Raw genomic sequence first — 21,075 nt, 5'->3', positions numbered from 1 at the left:
TCCCGGGGGGGGGGGGCAGTGTGGTCTTGAGCCAGGCCGACCCCCAGTCTCTGCCCTTGCACATGGGAAACCTGGCCGGGTTCGAGGAGCGTGTTCATTCCACCGTGGTAAGGGGGTCCCTCTCTTCCTTGGGACCTGCCGACTGTCCCAGAGCTGGCAGGAGCCTGCCAGGCAGCTCCCTGCGGGGCCCTGGGCCTTGGGGAGCTCAGGCTCTGCCCACTGGGCCGTCCCGGAGCTGACATTCCTCCAGGCTGCAGGCCTCTGGCCATATAAGGCTGCCTGTGGGCACCTCTTGGAGAAGCTCAGCGCCCTCGCCCCCGCCTGCCCCATGGGAACTAGTCTGACCAGGCCCAGGATAGGAAGGGGCCCGCTGAAGCCTTGGCACTCTTGGAAAAAGGCTGTGGGGGGTGGTGGGTGGCCCCCAGGGGCCAGGCACAGGGTCCTCGGTGCCATCCGCCTCCTGCTGTGCGGGGAGCCCCCCCCCCTTTCTGTCTCCCTATCAGTCCGAGCTTCTCAGGAAGCTGAGATCTGAGGATCACTGCTCCAAGCCAGTGTGGGCAGGAAGTCCATGAGACTCGTATTTCCAACGAAATGCCAGAAAGCCAGACGTGGAGCTGTGGTTCAAATGGTAGAGAGCTCGCCTTGAGGACAAGAGCTCCAGGACAGTATCCGGGCCCTGAGTTCCAACCCCAGAACTGGCATGCACGCGCGCACGCGCGCACGCGCGCACGCGCACACACGCACGCACACACGCGCACCCCCCCCCCCCCCCGCGGAAGCGTGGCTGGCCAGTGGTGCTGCGGTGGCGGGTGGCCTTCCGGTGGGCCGTTGCCCTTTCCCGCGTGGGGGTGGAGAGCTGGGCCCCAGCCTCAGGCTCCAGCGGGGCGCTGGGGCCTCGCTGGCAGGAGCAGCCCCCCGTCTGGGCTCCCAGGGCGCCCGCGGTGCCCTCCCGGGGGCCTGGGGGCCCGGGAGGACCGGCAGCTTGCCTTTCAGGCCAAGAGCGGGGTGCGGGCCGCGGTGGTGACGAGCTGGGCGGTGAGGGGGGCGTCCCCCCTCCGGCAGAGGCTGCGCCTCCTCCCGGCTCCCAGGACCCCAGGTTGGGGAGCCTGAGGACGGGAAGGACAGGAATGGGGCTCAGAGGTGAGGGACGCCCCTGGGAAAGGACGTGTTCTCTAAGCGGCGGCGCCCGGGAAACCCGAGATCCACGCAGCCCAGCCCGGGGCGGGTGACCCAGGGGGCCGGCCCTTCACTCCTTCACTCCCTGGGGCTTGGGGGCCCCTTTCTGTTCCCCAGCACAGCCTGAAGACCAGCAGGCCAGGCCAGGATTGAGGGGACTGGCTGGGAAGGGCTTCTGTGACCCCCAAGAGCCCAGCGAGTCCTAGAGGGGCTGCAGCCCCCAAGGAGAAACTCCCTTCTTCCAGACCCTTCTCAGGCAGGAGATGCCCAACACCCTCGGCCCGCCTTTGAGAGTAGGAAGTGGAAGAAAGGCAGCTGCCGTGGGGTGGGGTGGGGGTGGGGGCAGAGATGCCCCAGTCCTGGGGGGAGAGGTGCCGACGCCCGCTCTGCCCCCAGCCTCCAGCTCCCGGGCTGGGGATGCGGTGACCTGCAGACCTCTTCCCCGGCTGTTGGGCTGCGGGCCTGGCGGCGGCCGGCCCAGCCGATCCCCCCCACCCCAGGGCTTTAGGTCGCCCTGATAAGATGCTTCCTGGATGAGTCCTCGGCTCCTGGCCCGTCCGTGTTCCCTTCCAGGACAGAACGGACCCTGACACAGAAACCAGACGCAGCCCTCGTCCCGGCTCCTGACTTCTCTGCTCCGTGACAGAAACAGAAGTTTCGCCATCGCTAGCCGGAGGGTTTCGGAGCAGCCCCGAGCCAGAGCACTCGGGCTCTGATAGCCCAGCACTTGCACCAGCTTTCCGGGGACTGGGCCGGGAGCACGGAGGGCCTCCTCCTGCGGCCCTGGAGGGCGCGGGGACGCGTGGAGGCCGGCTCGGCATCTTCGGCGACCACCATTCATTCCTCCCCTCCCCACGGCTGCCCTGCGGTGGGCTGTGCAGGGGCGGGGGGACCTGGCATGGGGGTGGGCGGGTTGCTGGGGAGCCCTTCCCACTAGAGCTCTCCGGCCCAGGCTCCTGTGGCCCTGAGTCTGGGGGAGGGGGCTCCAGATCTCGTGTCGCCTTCAGGGGCGGCAGCGGACCTGTGCTCAGCTCTGCTTCCGTGGCCTACTCGGATGGGGCGCCCGCCCCCGTGGGTCCAGGGCGGCTCCTTCCCTGCTAACTGTGCTCCTGACTGCCTTAACCCTGTGGCCTCAGTGTCCCCATCTGTAAGGAGGGCCTGTGAGTCAGAGGAGAACCCGGGGGGACTCGGATTCAGAGCCCGAGCTGGCCAGCCGCAGGTGGGGGACAGCCCGTGGGCAGCTGCTGGGCTAGCTCCTCCACCTGCTGACCCAGCAGGGCCCCCCCAGTGGCGGCAGGAGGGGGCAGAGGATGGAGGCCTCCCCGGGCTCCAGCTCCTTGTCCTCTGCCCACTCCCGGTTGCTGGTGGGACAGCTGTCTTCTGGGAAGCGGCCACCCCAGGATTAACCCTCCCCGCGCTGGCTGTGCTCCCTGATTCGGCACATTCCGGCAGGCATTCCTCCCTGAGTCGGCCCCGTGCTCTGGACAGCAGAGGCCAGGCCTGGCCACTAGGAGGCCGGGAGGGCTCCTGGCCCGGGCTCTTGGCTGCGCCTCGCCCGCCAGCCCCTCCAGGGATTGTTGGGAAGCCTGCAGATTCTCAGGAGCCCATCCAGACCCGGGGGAGGGTGTGTGCTCAGCCTCCAGCCCCCATGATGTCAGGGCCCCCAGCTGTCATGGGGAGACCGGGGCCAGCACACATGGCCTGGTGGGTGGGGAGGGGAGGACGACCTTTGGGCAGGAGCGGGGTGGGGATCTGCTGCTGCCCCGGCTGTCCCTCCCTGGGGGGGGGGGGGGACGCGACATCGGCAGTGATCCCGACTGGCTCAACTCGAGACGGGCGAGTTTCCGGGCCACCTTGGGAAGCCCTGTTCCCCCTCCCACCTGGAGCTTCCGCAAAGGGGAGAGGTGGAGGGACTCACTGAGGTTCAAGAGGAGTTTGGGAGGCGCGGTGGGAGGAGCGAGGAGGGGGGCTCCTCCCATTGCTCATTTCCCGACTCCACAGAGAAGGGGCCGCCCAGCGCCTCAGGAATTGGGGATTTGGGCCAGCCGTGCAGCCTTCCCGTCTGGTATGGCTGCTTGCCTAGGACCCCCTGTGCTGCACCTGGCAAACTCACCTAAACTCCCCCGGCCCCCCAGGAGCCTCGCGAGATGGGAGCCCCGCCACCCACCCGGGACAATGGCTGGGCTGGCCTGGCTCAGAAACTGGGGGAGCTGCCAGCTGGGCAGCCGTGGCCTCCCCCCGCCCCCTCAGGGCTTCCCTCGAGGGCAGCTTGGCCCCGGAACCCAAGAGGAGGAGACCCAGTGGCCATGGCCACAGCCACCCAAAGGCAGAAACAGTGATGCAGCTCTGACCGAGTCCCCGGGGCCGTGCTGTGTTCCCAGCGTCCTCACCCCTGGCCGGGCAGGGCAGTAGCTCTGAGCACAGGGTCGGGGCTTGGCAGGGCCAGTGGAGCCCACCGTGCCCAGCCACGCCGGGGGGAGGGGGGGGCGGCGAGTAACCAGAGTCCGCACCGCCTCACCCCCCAATCTGTCCTGCGGCGGAGGCGGAGAGCATCCCTGGTCTTTGGAGGGGTTCCTTTGAATGAGCACCTGCGGCCATTTCCAACTGGCCCCATCTCACAACCGGACAGGGTTGCACAGCCCAGCGGGGGCAGGCCGGAGCCGGCCGGGGCGCGGCGCGGGGTGGTCTCCACCTGCGCACCTCGGAGGCCCTTCAGCCCCCCCATCCCCGCGCCCCCAGGCCAGCCCGCACTTTGTAGCGACTCGGTGGGAGGGGCCAGGTGGCCGAGCGGTGCCCAAAGTTGGGGAAACAAAGAGGAGAGCCGCGGGGCCCGGAGCTCGGGGGTGCCGGGCGACCGGGGTCGTGAGAAGCGCCGGGGACCCGAAACGGGACCGGGACGCGGGGTGGGCGAGGGGGCGCGGAAGCGCCGGGGTCTCGCGGCTTGGCCCGGGGCCAGCAGGTGCCCCCGGGGAGCGGCGGGCGGGGCCGGGGTCGGAAGGGTTAATGCCACCCTGCGCCGCCCCTCCCCCTCCTCCCCGGGGCGCGGGGCGCGGGCGCCCGGGCGGGCCGGGGCGGGGCCTGACGTCCGCGGGCGGGGCGAGCGGGGCGGGCCGCGGGGCCCCAGTCGCTCCGGGCTCGGCGGTGCGCGCAGGGCCGGCGCTCGCTCGCTCGCTCGCTCGGCGCGGCTGCGGGAAGATGGCGAAGCGCGGCGCGCGGCGGCGGAGCGCGGGGAGCGGACCCGGCGCCGGCGGCCCCCGGGGCCCCGCGCGGCCGCGGCCGGGGCCGCTGCTGCTGGCGGCGCTGGCGCTGCTGGGCGCGGCGCGGGCGCGGGCGCCGGCGGGCGGCGGCTTCAGCCTGCACCCGCCCTACTTCAACCTGGCGGAGGGCGCCCGCATCGCCGCCTCGGCGACCTGCGGGGAGGAGGCCCGCGCGCGCGGCGCCCCGCGCCCCACCGAGGACCTCTACTGCAAGCTGGTGGGGGGCCCCGTGGCCGGCGGGGACCCCAACCAGACCATCCAGGTGAGCGCGGGCGGGGGGACCCCCGCGCGGAGTCCGGGTGCCGGCTGGGCGGCGGCCCCGGCCCGGGCGCTCGGGCTCGGCCGGGAGCCGCGCGTCCCCTCGGCGGGTCCGGTGAAGCGTCCCCGCCGGACGCGGACGCGGACGCGGGTCCCGCCTGGTGCCCCGCCGCCGGGGCGGCCCCGAGTCCGGGCTCCGGGCGAGGGCGGGGCTTGGCCGGGGTGCGGGCCGCCGGTGGGGAGGGGGCGGCGCTCCGCCTCCCCGGGGACCGGCTGGAACCTGCGGCCCGCGGGGTGGGACGGGGTGCGGGCGGGGCCCGGCGGGCGGGGTGGGGACGCCTGGCTCGGCCGCGGGCTGCAGCCTCTCCCCGGGGGTCCGCGGTGGAGGCGGGCGGGCGGCGCGGGTCCGAGCCCCGGGGGAACTCGTGCGCACGCTCCAGGGGGCTCCTCGGGCTCCCGGGAGCGGTGGAGCCCCGCGCCGGGCCCTACGTTGGACCCCCGCTGCGTCTCCGGGTGGAGGCTGGGGACGGGGTCAGCCTTGGGGGCAGCGCTCCGTCTCCAGGGGCAAAGTCTGCTCCTGGGGCCCCGGGACGGCTCACCCGGGGCAGATTCCCCTTCCAGCTCCACTCGGGGAGCCTGGGGCCCTCGCGGGGATGTAACCTGAGCCGACTCTTCTAGGACTCGGCCTCCACCTTCTGGGTCAGAGTCTGGGGAGATTTCAGAGCAACTTAAAGTGGATTGTGGGAGAGGGGGGCAGGGCCCGGGAGCCCGGGAGGAAAGCTCTGCCCCCTCCCTACCTGCCCACCCACCTTGGTGCCTCCACGTGGGGAGGGAGGAGGCGGGGCTCCTCTTCCCCAAGCCGCCCTGCAGCCCAGCCCTGCTGGGAGCCCAGTCAGTAGCCTGCACTTGGGGTGGGAAAACCAAGGCCTGGAAAGGTGCCGGCTGCCGCAGTGGGCAGAGGGGCGCCGGGGCTCTCTGCCGTGGGTCCCCCCTGCAGCCGGGCCGGGCAGGAAGCCGGGCTTTAGGAAGGGGCTGCCTGCAGAGGCCCAGGACTTCTGGCCTCCTTGCTGCTGCTCCAGTAGAGAAGCTGGGGCCCACTTCCGGGCCCCGTACCAGCCCTCCACCCTTCACAGGCCCTCGTGCCTCCTTGGGACTCGCGCTCCCTCTCTGCAGAGCCTGGGAGTCTGGCCACCTGGGGTCCGGGGCCCTGCTCTGCGCGCCCTGTCTGTGGGGTGGACACGTGACGGTCACCTCAGCTGGGGTGGGGAGCTGGGCTCGGGAGGCTGGAGAGCCAGTGCACAGCAACTGCTCCGGCCCACCATGCCGCCTGCTGGGTGGCTGGGTCTCCTGTTCCGGCACTCACCTCACCGAGCCCAAAGCGCTCCCCAATGAGCCCCTGTTCTGAGGCTGCTTGCCCTCTGTCCTCTTCTGGGTGGCCTGGGTCTCAGAGCCCACCTCTGATTGGACTGGAGGCCAGGCCATGGCAGGGGTGGGGGGAGTGGGTGCAGGCGGGACCCAGGCCCCGAGGCCACAGTCTGAGGCAGTCGTGATGGGCCGTGACCCCGTAGCCCCCTAGCAGGGAGTCGGAGCAGGGATGGGGGGGGGTTGGACCACCCCAGGTGGGCATCAGAGGGACTTGGGCTGGCCTCCGGCCAACCTAGCTGGTGACTCACTGGGAGAGGAAGTCATTATCAGTCCCTCACTGTTTCCCAGCTCTGTTCCCGGGCTGGACCCTTCACGGCCGGGTGGGGGTGGGTGGGGTAAGTGGTTAGGGTCCATTTCCTTGCCCTGCCCTCAGTGAGAGGCTAGTGGCTGCCCCGTGCCTAAGGGGGCACGAGTTCCATTTCTCCCTAACTCCACAAGACCTCTGTGGCCCAGCAGGGCTGGCTGGTCCCAGGCCCCCCCGGGGTTCCTGGGCTGCTGGAGCCCCACTTTCCACCTTCAGCGTCGGGCCCAGCCTCCGGGGTGTGCTGTCTCGTCTGGGTGGGTGCTGGCCAGCCGGAAGCCTCTCCTGGGAGAGCCGCCCGCCCACCTCCTTCCTGACCACTCTCACCCCAGCTGGCACCCATGGGTGGTGCCTTCGCTGGGCACCTTAGGCCTCAGCCCTGCCTCTCTGGAGGCTGGGGAGCCTTGGGGTCCAGTTCAGGGGTCACCACTGAGGTCTGCCATTGCCTTTGCTTCTGTGCAGCAACTCTGGGTGGTGGCTGGGTGGGGGGGGGGAAGGTGCGTGCCGGCCCTCTCTGGGGGCCCCCCAGGGAGGTAGTAAACAGATACGTCTGGGTGGCCCTGCCTCGCAGAGCACAGCTGGGCATCCTTGGTGGTCCGGACCCCAGGCCCTGCTGAGGAGATGCCATTTGAGACATCTGGACAGCGAGAGGGAAGGTCCTGGAAGCCACCAGGCAGGGGCTGCCCAGACTCCAGCCCCGGAGTCCCAGGGATGACAACAGGGGCCTCTGCCTTCTGCATCCAGCCCGCACATGGTGGGCCGACACGGCCCACGCGGGGCCTGAGGGAGTAGGGGACAGGAGATGCTCCCCCGCTCCTACCTTCCTTCCAGGACGGGTCCTCTGGGGCCCCAATCGGTGCCCAGCCTCCAGAGCTGCCTTTGTTCTGGAGGGACAGCAGGTTTGGTTTCCTGTGGGGGGTGGGCTGTACTGGCTGGCCACCAGGGCCCTGCCCCTCCCCCACCGGGGACAGGAGGCCGGACCTGTTCTGCGGTCCTGTGCAAGGGGGGGAGGGGGGGACAGAGCCCAGGCACAGCAGGTGGCTGGACCCGGCGGAGCAGCTGCCAGGCCCTGTGCGTGCTGCTAGGGCTTCTGGTGGGGGGCAGGTGCAGCGCCATCTCCACCCTGCTGACAGGGACACTGAGGCTCCTGCGTGACTTGGCCCGGCCCTCCTGGCGGGCATCAGATAATGGAGTCCAAAGCACAGGCCTCACCTGCCACTGCCACTCCAGCCGGTGCCCGCGCTGCCCACATGGTCATTCTGCCCCTGGAGAGTCTCCTTGGGAGGCCCTGGCCGGAGGCCCGGGGGGGGGGGCAGCGGGGACTCCATCTGCCCCAGCCTCACCTTTCCCGCCCTGCCCAGCCCTCCTTTACCTTCCCTGGAGCTTGAACTCGCAACCGACCGAGGTGCTGGGCTCACAGCGGGAGCGGCTGGGGCTCTGCTCCTCCGCCGTTCGGCTGGCGCTGCCTCGGCCCTGGGACCTTTGCACCGGCCGGCCCTGGCCCCGCTCGCTTTCCCACCCAGCAGGCCCCCCTCGGCCCGTCCCCTCCCGCCCCCCCAGCACGCAGCAGGCCTGGCCTGCTCCTGGGAAAGCGGCGCCCTCCACGTGTGGAGGTTCCTGGGCGGGCGGGAGCCCGCGGGATGGGCCTGGGGCCTGAAGCGTGGCAGCAGGGCGCCAAGAGGGACAGAGCCGCCCAGCCCTTCTTTAGCCAGGTGACTGTCCCCTCTCCCTGCAGGGCCAGTACTGTGACATCTGCACTGCTGCCCACAGTAACAAGGCACACCCCGTGAGCAACGCGGTGGACGGCACCGAGCGCTGGTGGCAGAGCCCTCCGCTCTCCCGGGGCCTGGAGTACAACGAGGTCAACGTCACGCTGGACCTGGGCCAGGTAGGGCCCGTCCCCGCCTCTGCTGCCCCTGTGCACGCACCTGCGTCGGTTCCTTCTCGGCATCCCGGCCACGGGCAGGCCGGGAGGGAGGGCTGGGAGGGAGGGCCCGGGAAGGAGGGCCCGGCCCGGGCCCCCAGAGGCTCCGACTGTTTACCCGAGGAATTCCTGGCCGGGTGGGAGGGGCGCGTGCAGGAATGCGGAGGAGGAGGACATTCCGGGGATACCTGTGCCTCCCCGGCCACCTTGGGGTGAGGGGTTAGGTGCTTGCGCCCCAGCACCAGCCCAGGGCCCCGCTTGGGCTCCAGGCTCCGGCACAGGCTGGGAGGTGAGGTCAGCACCTGCCGTGATAAGTGAGCCCCCCAGGCCGGCAGGGGCTGGGGCCCCGGCCCCCCCCCGGGCTGCGTCCATCGCTCACTCACACAGCAGGATCTCCCTCACTCCGTGACTCTTCCCCCGGCTTGGCAGCCCCTGCCCCCGGGCCGTGGGAAGGGCTGGCTCCGCGGCCACTCCCCGGCTCTGGAGGGGAGGGAGGGGGACCAAGCCTGGAGTAGGCTACAGGCTGGATCACCAGATTCTCCCTGGGAGCCCACACTCCTGGCTGCTCTGTGGACGCCCGCGACTCAGGATCTCTGCTCCTTTCTCAGCCTGTTGCCTGCTACCACCTGTGGGGGGGGGAGGGGAGGGAGGTCTCCCAGAGCTAGGACTGCCTACCTACTTCCTGTCTGGCTCAGTGGACGAGCCGATGGCCAGAGAGTGGCCTGGAGCCCCAATGAATGACCTGGCACCCCTAAGGGGGAATGGGTTTAGTGGAGCCAGCGGCGGGGGGGGGGGGGGGGGCAGGAGGAGGGGAAAACTCGGAAGGGGGCTGCCCATTCCGGCCTGGCTGGGCTCTGAGAGGAGCTTATTCTTCATCTCCTTGGCTTCCACCTGTCCCGTGGAGCCTGGGGGCCCGAGGAGCCCCGTGGGCTTGAGGAACTCTCTTTGGCACAGCTGTTGGGGCATCTCTGATGGGGTATGTGAAAGCACCCATCCCAGGAGACCACGCAGACAGCCAGGGGCGGGAGAAGGGGCAGTAGGGCACCTTCTCTATTTAGGGGCACCTTACCACACTGGGAGGTACTCTGCGTGCGCAGCGGGGTCTGGGTGGAGAGTGGGAATGCAGACCTGTGCCCTGGGAGGCTCTTCGTGAAGGGCGGGTGGAGCTTAGCTTTGGCTGGAGGGTGTTCTGATGCAGCTGGGGGGCTAGAGAGAGGATTTTCGGGGAGCAGTGAAGCGGGAAGGGCGTGCCAACAGTGTGCACGAGAACTCTTTACTGGTGGGTGGCGGCGGTGGCCGCTATGGGGCTTGCACTCGGCCTTGGCGCTGTCTTTGAGCTCTTTTGCTCAAGGCTCTACCACTTTGAGTCCACCTGCAGTTCTCTGGTGGTTCATTGGACACAAGAGTCTCGCGGACATTCCTGCCTGGGCCGACTTTGAACCACGATCCTCAGCTCTCAGCCTCCTGAGTAGCTGGGATTGCAGGCATGAGCCACTGGCGCCCCCTGTATTCCGGCTCTTGTTGAGGGTGTCTTTCCTGTACCTCACTCACCCCAGGGACTCACCTGGCTGCGGGAGGGGGCCCTGTTTCTGTTCTTGTATTTTTTTTTCTTCCAGTCCTGGGGCTTGGCCTCAGGGCCTGAGCACTGTCCCTGGCTTCTTTCGCTCAAGGCTAGCACTCTGCCACTGGAGCCACACACAGCACTGCTTCGGGCTTTTCCTGTTTATTGGGTCCTGAGGAATCGAACCCAGGGCTTCGCGCATGCTAGGCAAGCACTCTCCCAGTAAGGCCCATTCCCCGCCCGTGCGGGCCCTGTTTCTATGGCAACCTGGGGTGCCCAGGCTGAGGGAGGGTGGGCTGTTTGCTGACCCAGTGGGCCTTGCCATCTCCAGGGACAGGGCCGTCTCCGAGCCTGGGTCCCCACATCTGTGAACTGGGCCCGAAGCCCATCTGCCTTTGGCTCGTTTGGGGCTGGGAGAAGGTTCCACCTGGTGGACGTCTTGCTCCCCTAAGCTTCGGTTTCACTGAGGATCAAGTGACACCGGGAAGGAGCCCCTTCCAGGCCTGCTAGCCCTCTTCCTCCCTGCTTCCTCCTTCCTCCTGCCCACACTCTGCTGGCTGTGGGTGCACCCGGCGGGGCTCCTGCCTGTGGGCGAGCCCTGGCGCGGGCTCTGGGGTGGGTGTCCGGCTTCACGCGGGGCCGCGGGGTTCTTCCTGGGCCCGTGCTGGGGCATCCACGGGCCCGAGTGGAGCCGCTCTGGCTGAGGCTCCTTCAGGAAGCTCCAGGAAGCGCCTCAGCGAGCGCCTTTGTTCTGGGGTTGGAGCGGATGCCCTGGAAAGGAGGTGGGGCCGCTGGCACCAGCCCCGGGGAGCTTCCTGCACCTCACAGGCCCGGGGAGGGCGGGGTGGGCTGCCTGGCTGCCAGGGTCCAACGCCCTGGCGGGTGGGGCCTGGATGGGCAGCGGGCAGGGGGGACGGGGGTCCCTGTGACATCTGGGCACAGAAGAGGAGCAGGGTCCTCAGGGAGAGCGCTGCCTGACTCCCGGGGCCTGAGGCGGGAGTCTTGGGACTCTCCCGCGGCCTTTGCAAGCGGTGGCTGGCCCTTTTCCCGACCTACCCAGAGTCCCCACAGACCCTGTGCCCGGGGGCAGGGCAGCTCTCCACCACAGGGGCAGTGCGCCCAGGGCCTGGGGAGCCGCAGGAAGCACCGAGGTGGGAGGCCTGGGCGCCCAGAGGCGAGGGGATAGCACCACGGTGGGGGTGGGTGGGGCCCGTTATCCCCCACCCACATCAGAGAAACGTGGTGGAGAAGTGGCACGCTGGAGGACCTGCTGACCAGTGCAGGGCGCGAGTCCTCCATGGGCCCTGGGGGGCTCCGGGGGGCACCGGGGGGCACCGGGGGGCGGGCAGCACCAGCATCCTGAGCAGAGCCCGCCGCTGACATCTGAAGGAGAGGCTGGGGTTGGCTGCAGCCAGGTGTCGGGACACCGGGCTGTTTTCTCCTCCGTAAGAGGGAAACGAGAAGTCCTGCCTGGGGGCGTGGTGGGCACCGGGCTGTGGGGCTGTGCCCTGTAGACTGGCCCTGCGCGCCTGCTCTGGGCCCGGCCGGGCCTGTGGCCCTGTGGCCAGCGCCCTGAGGGCAGCAGCAGCTTGTCCAGGCAAGTGACCGGAAGCACGGCTGCGGGCAGGCCTCAGCTCCACAGCGCAGTGCCGGTCAGGTGCAGGGCAGGGCCGCCCCGCCCCGGCGGTGCCCCCGGTGTGTTGGGGCCCCCCTCTGCCCAGCCCCAGCCGCTCCCGCTCTATTCCCGTCCTCGCCCGGCAGAGGACCCAGGGCCGCGAGAGCCCAGCTGGACTGTGTGTGGGCTCGTGGCCACGCGCATCTGTCCACGCCACATTGCCCCCTCGCTCACTCTGTGCTCCTGCCTCCCGCCACGGCCCCCCTCCCCCAGGTCCTGGGGGCCCCCAGAGGCTTCCTGTTTTCTGTGGTTTTAAACAAACCTCGCTGCGTTGGCCTGTAGCCTCTGGCCATACCTCTCAGTGGAGACTAAATTGTTTGGGTTTCGGCCGTGGGGTCCCCCGGGATAAACTGGACTTCCTGCGGCTCCGGCATGCTATCGGGTGGCCGGAGGCCACCCCAGGCCCAGCCCGCTTTCTGTACAGGTCCGCTTGGTTCTCTTATCACGTTATTATTGTTATTGCTATTGTGAAGGGGACGCACAGGGGGGTCACAGGTATATAAGTCGGATAATGACTACGTTTCTTTCTGAACAGCGTCACCCCTCCCTCGCTGTCTCCCAGTTTTTCCCTCCCACTTGGTTCTTGCTCTTCCTCAAGCTCGAGGGGTGCTGTCCCCGCCAGGTCCCCCTGCCCCCCTCGCTCTCACCCTGCTGGAAACCCCGTCCCCCCCAGAACTGGGGCTCCTGGGCTCACTGTGCCCCATGCTTTTCTTTTGGCTTCTCATCAGTAGGCTTGCTGGGTAGCACGCTTGGCTTGTCCATTTCACTGTCTCCGGAAGGGGTCCCCATGGGGTGCGCTCAGGTCTGGCTGTTGACCCCGTTGGGGTCTGAGTAGCTGTCGGGCACTGGCCCGGCCCACCTGGCTCCTGCCACGGGGTTAGCAGGTTCCCACGCACCGGGGTCTCTGCCAGGCGGGAGGGCACCTGGGAGGGCCAGCCAGGCCCACTCGGGGCCTCCAAGGACGCCGGAGCTCTGAGTCCCCAGGAACTTGACCTGAAGGGAGCGGTCAGGCCAGCAGCCCGGGCAGCCTGGACACCCGGGGCTAGGAGGGGCTTCCTGCTTGCAGGGCCCGAGACCCTGGCTGGGCCCAGGAGTTGGCACAGGGCCTCCTTCCTGCAGGGTCAGGGCTGAGTCACCGGCCGCGGGCTGAGTCACCCTGCCAGGGGCAGCGCCGGGCCTCTGCGCCCCGGGACGAGCCTGTGGCCACCTGTGTGCAGTCGTGCTCCCCCGGGGGCTGCGGGCGCAGGCCCCCCGGAGGCTCCAGCCACAGCCTGAGGTGGCAGCTAGCCAGGGGCAGACCGCTCCACGCCCCCGGAGCCGGCTCCCCTCCCTCAGCCTCACCCGAGTGCCGTCCAGGCCCCCGCTCTCTTCTCTCTGGCCTTGCCACAGCCCGGCGTGGGTGCCCGGGCACCCTCCGTGGCGCTGGCCAGGAGGGCAGGTGCCCCCTTCTGGTCTCAGGGCCGCTGCAGCGTGGCGGTGTCTGTTCCCCTTCCTTACCTCCCGGGAGGGCCGCGCCTGCCAGGTCTTCCTGCCCCGCAGCCTCGCGCCGGCCCTGCACTCCTGTCTGGGTCTGACCTGCCGCTTGGGCCCTTGCCAGCTCCCTGGTGGGCAGGGTTACAGGGCAGAGCCCTCTTTGGGGAGCCTTAGCCCTCCGAGGTCAGGCTGGGCGGGGGGGTGGGAGGGCATGATGACCAAGAGCCTGCCCCGGCTGCTGCTCTGGAGACGTGCCTGCCCCAAAATAGCCAGATTTATAAAAATAACCGGCAGCTTTTGTTTGGCTTTTGCTTTAAAAGACCTTTTTTTTTTTTTTTTTCCTTTTGCGCTGAACTATGTAGCAGCAGAAAGGTCAGCCTGAGTTGGCAGCTGAGTGGATCTGGCAGGGAGGGGAAGGGCCGTGTCCGGGGAGGGCCAGGGGTCTGCACCCCTCGTGGTCCCTGCGAGGGACACTGCCGGAGCCCTGGGAGGGGGCCAGGGACAGGCCGGGGGCGCCCCCTCGAGGGTCTGTACCCACAGGGCTCCACCTGTCAGAAAAGGCTCAGATGGATGGATGGACGGACGGAAGGACGGATGGACTCATCCCAGCCTCGGGATGGAAGTTTCCATGCCCCCTTACCCTGCCGTCAGCATCTCGGAGTCAATATTTGTGAAAGTGCTCTCAGCTGGGAAAAATGCGGGCTTGCAGACCAGGGAGGGTCGGGGCAGCCAGCGAGCAAACAGCCTTGGGCCTGCGTGCAGGGAAAGGCGGGGGCGGCCGGGCTTCCCAGAGCAGCCGGCGTCCGCGTCTGTCCTGCCCCACCGCTCCCACCCGCCCCCTGCCTCCACAGGCCCTGCCCCCTGCCTACAAGGCCCCGCCCCTGCCTCCACAGGCCCCGCCCCTGCTTCCATAGGCCCCGCCCCATCCCTGCCTCCACAGGTGCCGCCCCTGCCTCCACAGGCCCCGCCCCTGCCTCCACAGGCCCCGCCCCTGCCTCCACAGGCCCCGCCCCTGCTTCCATAGGTCCCGCCCCACCCCTGCCTCCACAGACCCCGACCCCTGCCTCCACAGGCCCCGCCCCTGCTTCCATAGGCCCCGCCCCACCCCTGCCTCCACAGGTGCCGCCCCTGCCTCCACAGGCCCCGCCCCTGCTTCCATAGGTCCCGCCCCACCCCTGCCTCCACAGGCCCCGCCCCTGCCTCCACAGACCCGCCCCCTGCCTCCACAGGCCCCACCCCTGCCTCCACAGACCCGCCCCCTGCCTCCACCGACCCCGCCCCTGCCTCCACAGGCCCCGCCCCTGCCTCCACAGACCCTGCCCCCTGCCTCCACAGACCTGCCCCCTGCTTCCACAGGCCCCGCCCCTGCCTCCACAGGCCCCGCCCCTGCCTCCACAGACCCGCCCCTGCCTCCACAGGCCCCGCCCCTGCCTCCACAGACCCGCCCCTGCCTCCACAGGCCCCGCCCCTGCCTCCACAGACCCGCCCCTGCCTCCACAGACCCTGCCCCCTGCCTCCACAGGCCCCGCCCCTGCCTCCACAGGCCCCGCCCCTGCCTCCACAGACCCGCCCCTGCCTCCACAGACCCTGCCCCCTGCCTCCATAGGCCCCGCCCCTGCCTCCACAGACCCGCCCCCTGCCTCCACCGACCCTGCCTCTGCCTCCACAGGCCCCGCCCCCTGCCTCCACAGGCCCCGCCCCTGCCTCCACAGGCCCCGCCCCCTGCCTCCACAGGCCCCGCCCCTGCCTCCACAGACCCCGCCCCCTGCACTCCACGGGGCTCGGAGGCTGCGGTGTGGTGTGGGCCCGCGGCGGCAGAGCCCCTCCCCTCGCTCTCCTGCCATGGGGAGGCGGAAGATGACCTCAGCTGGCGGTGGTAAATGGGCCTGGCCCCCACCCAGGGAGGCTGTGCTCGGCTGCAGCCCATTGTCCCCGCACTACCAGGCCCTCTGGCAAGGCAGCACCCGGGCCGTGTCTGGGGTCGCTGGGCCTGGCCTGCACTGGCGTCTGGCCGCTCGCACCTCCCCAGGCTGGCGCTGAGAAGGCTCCATGTGGGCACCAGCCGGGCTGGTGAGGCGACGGGGCCTGTGCAGCCTCGGGGGCCTAGGGAGCCATGGGCTTCAGGGCCTAGGCTTCGGGTGCCAGCCAGAGGCACCTGCGGTGGCGGGGCACCCCAGAGCAGTGGGTTCCAGGAGGGGTCTGTGCCTCTCTGGCTGTGCGCGGGCCCCGCCCACGGTGCCTGGGCGCAAACGTGGGGCAGAACCCCAGCCCCTCCCCTTTCTTCCCTTCCCCGTGGCTTCCAGGACTGAGGCCCCGTGGAGGCCCAGGCTCTGGCAGGGCGCGACCATCACAGTCTCCTTGTGCCAGCGGCGGGGTGCTGAGCCCCGGGTGGGGGGTGGGGCGGGGGTGCCCTAGAGGGGTGGGGGTGATCTAGGAGCTCCTTCCGAGAGCAGTTCTGGGGGTTGAGCCAAGGGCGCCCGCGCTCGCCCCAGGCCAGGCCTCCGCTCTCTGGAGGGTTGGAGGTGTTCTGCCCCGTGGTGACCCCAGGGAACGGCCCTCTCCTCCCGATCCTGGGCCCACGCCCTTGGTGAGCACCCCAGCCCTGGGCCTGTTGAGGCGAGGGTGAGATGGGAGGTATCTCAGGCCACAGGACCGTGGAGGGAGGCCCGGTGAAGGAAGGCAGCACGGGTGTGTGGAGGGAAGACATCTTGGAGGTTTCCTGCGGGGGGCCTGTGTGGATGAGCTAAACTCCGGGAAGGACTTCCTGGAGGAAGTGTCCAAGATGTCCCGTGACAGTCGTGTGGGCGGGGCCAGGCTCGGGGAGGCTTTGGGGTGCAGGCCGACGAGGGTGACCCGGAAGAGGAGCCTTCCTCCGGCTCAGGGGGGCAGCACCTGCCCTGCCAAGGAGAAGGCAGGGAAGGCCAGCCCGGGGCAGGGCTCGGTGTCCGGGCCTCCGGAGGAGGGGCTTTCCTGGTGGTGAGGCCTCCCGGCTCCCAGCCCTTGGGCTCGTGCGTGGCCCCGAGGGGGCTTGGTTTACCCCTGGAGGCTCCTTTCGTGGCAGGGCTGGCTCCCAGCTGGCTCCGGGCCACCCTTCTCCAGGGCCGGGGACCCGGGGAAGCGCCCTCCGGGAGAGGCCCGGCTGGCTTGGGACCTGGGCCTGGGCCTTGTCCAGCCCTCAGTCCTGGCTGGGGGCCTGGGGTGCGCTTCCCCCGCCCCCTTGCCCAGGTCCCCGTGTGTCCCCTCAGGGTCCCCCGACCGCCCCCACCAGGCCTCCCAGGAGGGGCTTGGCCGGGGGGGGGGCCGCCAGTCTGGGTCCTCTGCCCAGGCACGCCCAGGACCGGGAGTGAGCCCCGCAGCAGGGATGGGCTCCGGGAGCGGCGGGGGTCCCCTGTACCACCCGCACCTGAGCGGGCGGGGGCGGGCGGGGCCCAGGCGCCCTGATGCCCTCGCTGCCCCCCCCCCCCCCCCCGCAGGTCTTCCACGTCGCCTATGTGCTCGTCAAGTTTGCCAACTCCCCTCGGCCAGACCTGTGGGTGCTGGAGCGCTCCACGGACTTCGGCCACACCTACCAGCCCTGGCAGTTCTTCGCCTGTGAGTGGCCTGGGGGCTCCTGGGGTGGGCCGGGCCGCCATCGCCTCTCCACCAAACCCCGCCCGCTGCCCACCTCCGCGCGGTCAGGGCCAGGGCTGCAGGCCCCCCGAGGCAGGCTGGCTGGCGTGGTGCTGATGCCAGGCGTGGTCAGGGCCGGGCCGACGATGCCCGCCGTCTCCGGGCCTCGGGGGGACGGGCTTCCGATCGAGCTGCTTCAGCGGCTCTGCGCCCGCTTCCTGCCCACTTAGCCGCCCCTGTTGCGTCGGACCTTGGCAGGATGCAAACGCTTCAGGTACACGGGCCTGGTCACATGACCCTCAGAACTCCCCAGCCAAGAATAGGGGATAGCGCCCCGGAAAGAGCCAGGGAGATCTTGTTCTGGCACGTTCCAGAGAGAGGGCCAGCCATCAGGTACCAGCTAGTTTGTTCTGCACGGGTCCAGCCTCCCTGGAGCCCGCAGGACGAGGACTCTGCCGTCGGCCGGAGTTCCTTCCGTCTCCCACCCGTCCTGCCGCCGGTGGAGAAGCCGGGGTCTGCGCTCAGCCGGCCCGGTCCTCACCCTGGGACGCTTCTCTGCAGCCTCCAAGAGGGACTGTGTGGAGCGGTTTGGGGCCCGGACCCTGGAGCGGATCACGCGGGATGACGACGCCATCTGTACCACCGAGTACTCCCGCATAGTGCCGCTGGAGAACGGCGAGGTGGGCGCCGGCGGCTCTGCCGTGGGGGGGAGGGGGGAGGGGGGGCGGCCACACGCAGCCTCACGGTCACCCGTCGGCAGATTGTGGTGTCCCTGGTGAACGGACGCCCCGGGGCCATGAACTTCTCCTACTCCCCCCTGCTGCGAGACTTCACCAAAGCCACCAACATCCGGCTGCGCTTCCTGCGCACCAACACCCTGCTGGGCCACCTCATGGGCAAGGCGCTGCAGGACCCCACCGTCACCCGCCGGGTGAGCCTGGGGGGGCCTGGCTCCGCGGGGCGGGGGGGCGGGGCACGGCCCGGGCCGGAGGGGGGCGAGGCGCCGGGCCCCGGACTCACGGGCCCCGGGCACAGTACTATTACAGCATCAAGGACATCAGCGTCGGCGGGCGCTGCGTCTGCCACGGCCACGCGGACGTCTGCGATGCTAAGGACCCCTCGGACCCTTTCAGGTGAGCCCGCCGGCCTTGCTGACCCCCGCCCGCCCCGAGGGGTGGGGAGGCTCAGGTGGGGCACTTACGCGGCTCCCCTGCGGCCCTGCGGCCCTGCGGCCCCGCCCGGGGCGAGGAGGGGAGCCGCGTCCCATCCGCCCCGCGGTCACCCAGCCGGTGCTCCTGGGGCTACCAGAGTCCCCCAGTCGGGGCCTCTCCCGTGCTGCGTCCTCACCGGCTGCCATCACGTCACCTCCCCCGTCCTGGGGTCCCGGGGTGACTGCGCCCAGATGGTCAGCGGGGGCCCAGCGCTGCGGACGAGGCCCAGGCCGCCCCTGCTCTGCCTGGAGCCCGCCCCTGGGCCTGGCGGCTTGCACCTCCCCCTCCCCTTCCTTCCCCTCCCCCTCCCTCCCCTCCCCTCCCCTCCCCTCCCCTCTCCTCCACGCCCCTCCCCTCCACGCCCCTCCCTCTCCTCTGCGTCCCCCCCTTCCCGGCCTTCCTTCTCTGGCTTCCTTCCTTTCTTCTTTATCTCCTTCACTCCTGCCTTGCTTTTTCCCTCCCTCACAAAGCTCTTAACAAATACTGGGCCCTGGGGCTGGGGATATGGCCTAGTGGCAAGAGTGCTCGCCTCGTGTACATGAGGCCCTGGGTTCGATTCCCCAGCACCACATATACAAAAAATGGCCAGAAGTGGCGCTGTGGCTCAAGTGGCAGAGTGCTAGCCTTGAGCAAGAAGAAGCCAGGGACAGTGCTTAAGCCCTGAGTTCACGGCCCAGGACTGGCAAAAAAAAAAAAAAAATACTGGGCCCTGTTTTAGTTCTAAATATTGATGGATTGGTGGTTGATTGTGCCAGCATTGGGGCTTGAACTCGGGACTTCCCACTCTTACTTAGCTTCTCCCGCTCGAGGCTAATACTCTCTCTACCGCTTGAGTGCCACCTCCACTTTCTGCATCTTGCTGTTCATGGGCCGTAAGAGCCTCTCAGTCAGGTTTGTGTGCTCGGGTTGGCCGTGAACTCGGATCCTCCCGAGTAGCCAGGATTCGGGCCTGAGCCACGGGCACCGGGCCTTGGCCCCGCTCTTGGCGTCCCGGGAGGCAGCCGGGGGGCACGCAGACCTGCACACAGCCCACCGCTCCCCGGCCGGGCTGGGACCTCCGGGGGGAGCCTGGCCAGGGCCCTGCGCCCGCCGGCGCCCCCTCCGCTGGCCGCCTCGCTTCCTGTGCTCTCTGCTCCCCGTGTCTCATGCGGAGTCTGACTGGGGTGCTGCAGAGGGCTGACCGCGGTGCCCCCACTGCCAGGGTGGGGGACAGACGCGCGGTCCCGGATAGGACGGCGCTCACCCCCACTTCTAGGGCCAGAGCCTCGGAATTCATTGCCCCCTGGGGGCCGGGTCCCGAGGGCCGGCGAGGAGCCTGAGGACAGAGCAGGGCCAGGCCTCACTGCCCAGAGAGGCGGCACCCGCACCCCCGACTCACCCGCCTGGGCGTGAGGACTGGGGCAGGCAGGCACCCTCCCCGAGCCGCAGACCCCCACCCACCCCCCACGGCCACAGACCCTCCCCCCACCCCCCCACGGCCGCAGACCCTCCCCCCACCCCCCCACCACAGACCCTCCCCCCAACCCCCTCCACACGGCCGCAGACCCTCCCTGCACCCCCCTCCACAGCCCTAGACCAGCCCCTTCCCCCTGCACCTGCTTCTCCCAGGAGGGTGGTCCCCGTCTTCCCAGCTGGCCCTCTCCTACCATTTTCTTCCACTTCCCCTCATCCTGTTCCCTGCATCGTCCCCTCTTCCCTCTCCCTGCACCGTGCTCCTTACCTGCCTCCCTCCCTCCTTCACCTCTGCCTCCCTCCCTCCTTCACCTCTGCCTCCCTCCCTCCTTCACCCCTGCGCTGCCTCCCTCCCTCCTTCCCCTGGAGCTGGCGGTCATGCTCTGGCCTCCACCATTTCTTTGCAGTCCTGCTTGATGACAGGTGCGCCTGGCCAGGCTCAGTCCCGACTGCAGGCCAGGCCAGGACCGCTGCGCCCCGCCCCCCGCCGCCTGGTGGGGTGCTGGCTCCGGAACAGGTGTTCAGTGTGCACAGGAGGTGGCCCCACGCTGGCCCTCGTCTCTGACTGGCCTATCCATTGCCCACACAGATGGGGGACAGCAGGCAGGATGTCCCCTCCCTCCCGGGGAGGCTTGGGGACACATTGGGGCACCTGCCCACCAGTGGGGTGTGGACCTCACAGGGGACAGCTGTGGTCTCCCTTGGCTGGCTGGGGTCCTGGCCAAGGTGGGGAGGTGACCGCCGGGTCACCACTGCTTGCCGAGGCCCCGCCCCGCCCACCGGCGTGCGCCTCGGCCTCCACCAGCACCTGCGCCCCAGTCGCCGTGACCTTGTGTTGTGCAGAGCCACCAGGGAGCAGGCAGGGGAGGGTGGACCGCGGGAGGGGGGTCTGAGCCGGAGCTCGTCCTTAGCAGTGTGGACCGCGGGAGGGAGGTCTGAGCCGGAGCTCGTCCTTAGCGGTGTGGACCGCGGGAGGGGGGTCTGAGCCGGAGCGCGTCCTTAGCAGTGTGGACTGCGGGAGGGGGGTCTGAGCCGGAGCTCGTCCTTAGCGGTGTGGACCGTGGGGAGGGAGCTCTGAGCCGGAGCTCGCCCTTAGCAGTGTGGACCGCGGGAGGGGGGTCTGAGCCGGAGCTCGTCCTTAGCAGTGTGGACCGCGGGAGGGGGGTCTGAGCCGGAGCTCGTCCTTAGCGGTGTGGACCGCGGGAGGGGGGTCTGAGCCGGAGCTCGCCCTTAGCAGTGTGGACCGCGGGAGGGGGGTCTGAGCCGGAGCGCGCCCTTAGCGGTGTGGACCGCGGGAGGGGGGTCTGAGCCGGAGCTCGCCCTTAGCGGTGTGGACTGTGGGGAGGGGGGTCTGAGCCGGAGCTCGCCCTTAGCGGTGTGGACCGCGGGAGGGGGGTCTGAGCCGGAGCTCGCCCTTAGCGGTGTGGACCGCGGGAGGGGGGTCTGAGCCGGAGCTCGCCCTTAGCGGTGTGGACCGTGGGAGGGGGGTCTGAGCCAGAGCTCGCCCTTAGCTGTGTGGACCGTGGGGAGGGAGCTCTGAGCCGGAGCTCGCCCTTAGCGGTGTGGACCGCGGGAGGGGGGTCTGAGCCGGAGCTCGTCCTTAGCGGTGTGGACCGCGGGCTCCTCGGGGCGGGGGCGGCCGTCCTGCCCCCCTGGCTGCGGGCCTCTGGGGGGGGAGGTCCCAGCCCCGCTGTGCTCCCCACAGGCTGCAGTGTGCCTGCCAGCACAACACGTGCGGGGGCTCCTGCGACCG

The 21,075-nt window shown here is 69.9% G+C and overlaps 1 protein-coding gene across 1 annotated transcript; it reads left to right on the top strand.

The window, feature by feature from the left end:
- Positions 1 to 4,371: 4,371 nt before the first annotated feature.
- Positions 4,372 to 21,073, top strand: LOC125353777 (laminin subunit alpha-5-like; the record flags this gene model as incomplete). The annotated part of the gene is made up of 7 exons (XM_048349431.1): positions 4,372 to 4,695; positions 8,153 to 8,305; positions 16,524 to 16,641; positions 17,221 to 17,339; positions 17,420 to 17,590; positions 17,695 to 17,792; positions 21,028 to 21,073. Coding segments are annotated over exons 1-7 (1,029 nt in total), but the record flags the coding sequence as incomplete, so codon positions are not given.
- Positions 21,074 to 21,075: the final 2 nt, after the last annotated feature.

Source organism: Perognathus longimembris, chromosome 6, assembly GCF_023159225.1.
Source record: "Perognathus longimembris pacificus isolate PPM17 chromosome 6, ASM2315922v1, whole genome shotgun sequence".
In the NCBI taxonomy this organism is placed as follows: domain Eukaryota; kingdom Metazoa; phylum Chordata; class Mammalia; order Rodentia; family Heteromyidae; genus Perognathus; species Perognathus longimembris.
This window is presented reverse-complemented; position numbering and strand designations above follow the sequence as displayed.